The sequence below is a fragment of the Pteropus alecto genome, unplaced genomic scaffold, assembly GCF_000325575.1.
Source record: "Pteropus alecto unplaced genomic scaffold, ASM32557v1 scaffold110, whole genome shotgun sequence".
NCBI lineage: Eukaryota > Metazoa > Chordata > Mammalia > Chiroptera > Pteropodidae > Pteropus > Pteropus alecto.
This window is the reverse complement of record NW_006431920.1, coordinates 10271825-10273926: the sequence shown is the minus strand read 5'-3', so window position 1 is coordinate 10273926 and position 2102 is coordinate 10271825. Positions and strand designations below refer to the sequence as shown.

General features: G+C 57.0%; 1 protein-coding gene across 1 annotated transcript in view; it reads right to left on the bottom strand.

The window, feature by feature from the left end:
• Nucleotides 1-2014: 2014 nt before the first annotated feature.
• FEV (FEV, ETS transcription factor) overlaps nt 2015-2102 on the bottom strand; it is a 3476-nt gene continuing 3388 nt past the window's right edge. Inside the window, exon 4 of the mRNA XM_006906795.1 lies at nt 2015-2101. Within this exon, the coding sequence (XP_006906857.1) occupies nt 2015-2101 (87 nt within the window). The remainder of the gene's footprint in view (nt 2102) is intronic.

The window sequence follows — 2102 nt, the reverse complement described above, 5'->3', positions numbered from 1 at the left end:
TTTTCAAAATTGTTTATGCTGAGTATGTGTTATTTGGAAATCCAGGGGGAAAAAGTGAAAATAAAATGAAAAGAAATTAAGACTTTTCTTAGGTGGACCTGGATGGTTTCATCACTTTTTGGGAAGGGGCATTCAGGCCCTCGCTGCACTTAATTGTCCTGACTTCCACCAGCGTGTCCTCTTCCTGCTCACAGGGCACAGGGAAATCTCAACTGCCTTGTGGGAGCCCAGGCATTCCCTCCCTCCAATCAGTGAGGAACCTTTAGTCTAGGAAGAGATGCGCCCCTGCGAAAGAAACACCAGGACCATAGGGAAGGGGAAGCAGAGACGTGCTTAGTCGTACAGCTCGAAGTCCAGGCTTTCATTTCAGATATCTTCCCCGGTGTTGTTTCTGTCTAAGGGAATGCGTTTAAGGCAGTTTTCCTGCCAATAGGTTTTGAAAAAGGCGCAGAAAGACCGTAACAGCCGTGGCCCTCGTCGGCGCAGAATTCAGTAGGGCCTCCAGGTGGTGAGGAAAACGACCCGGTCAGAAGAATGACCCACTGCCCGGACTTCCCGAGGCCGGACCTGGGATGAAGAACTGCGGTTCGCTCCTTTCGCCCTACTTTCTGAAGGCCAGGGTTAGCCTGGAAGAGTCGGGTCCTGCGCCCTCTGTCGGGGGAGACACCTGGTTCCACTGCGCCGCGTGCAAAGCCTTCCCAGGCTTAGCTGCAAAATCTGACCTGGGCTTATCCTCCTCTGACCAGCAGAGGGCGCGCGCCACCAGTGAGAAGGCAGGTGCCACAGCAAGCAGCCGCTGGGAGCAGCAGGCGTGGAAGTGGGGGGAGGGTTCCCTCTTGAAAATGAGGCAGATCCAGAAAAGATAGCTATGGAGATATGCGGGGTAGATTGTAAGTGAAGATGAGAAAGTCTGAGTGAGGGTAGGATGAGGAAGGGAGCAGAGGCAGGGAAGGGGATGAAATGGGAGTGACCGAGGAAGGGTTGTGATCGGGAAAGATGAGACTAGGTGGGATGGAGGTTGGGATCAGGTGAAGGGTAGGTTGAAGTCTGGCTGAGATGGGGGAAGGTGGAATGCCGGTGCGTGTTGGGACGAAATTGGGGTGGAGTGGAGTGAAGGGGAGGGTGGAAGGCAGGGTAAGGCAGGCTGAGGTGGACTGCAGGGTGGGGGGCAGGGGCTGCATCAAAGGGTTTCTCTCTTAGGGGGGGCCCACCCACCAAGGGCTTCTCGCTCCCCTCCGGTAGCACCCCAGCCTGCTCTGCCCTCATTCTCTCCAGCTCTTCCTCAGCAGGCCTTTCTGCTCAGGCCTGAGCTGGGCATCTCACTTCTTTCTCCCCTGAAGAAAGGTTCTAGTGCAGCAAAGAACGGAGAGAGGAGGCAGCGGGGAGCTTGGGAGCTTTAATGGGTCTGGAAGGGAATCGAAACACACTGAGCCATCCTGCAGGAGAGTGGGGGTGGGTGGCAGGGTCCCAGATGCTACTTAGGTGAGTCATGGGGGACAGTGGCCCTTACCAAGCCCGTTGAGGTGCCCAGGGGGAGAAGATGGACCGAGTGAGGTCTCCACCATACTGGGATCAGGGCAGCTCCGTGGGGAAGAGAAAAAATGAGAAAAGATTTGTAATTCGAAAGAGAAAGGACATAATGGGGTGGCGGGGGCGGCTTGCAGGGGCAAGGCCGAAGTATGGGTGCAGAGGAGAAAAAGACCAGGGAAGCCTGGGAACCCCCTTCAGCGATCTGGAGTCTAAAAGAAGATGGAAGTTAGAGGAAGTGGTGGGTGGGGGAGGGGGGCACAGTCACCCTTCCCTGGGGGTTGAGGTGAGGCGGGGAAAATCCATTAAAGGAAGATTGAGAAGGCTTCAGTACCCTTCCCCCAGGGCTCGGTGCAGGGGATGGAGTCAAATCTGAGGTCAAATGAACAGTGGGGAGGCGTCAGGCCCCCTCCCCAGGACGTGGATGGGAAGGACTGAGCGACGCTCGGGCGTCTGGGAGAGGGTGCGCGGCACCCAGCCGCCCCGTCTAGTGGTAATGGCCCCCCAAGTGCGAGGCGGCGGCCACCGCGCCAAAAGGCCCGGGCGGGGGCTGCAAGCCCGGGCTGGGGTAGAGC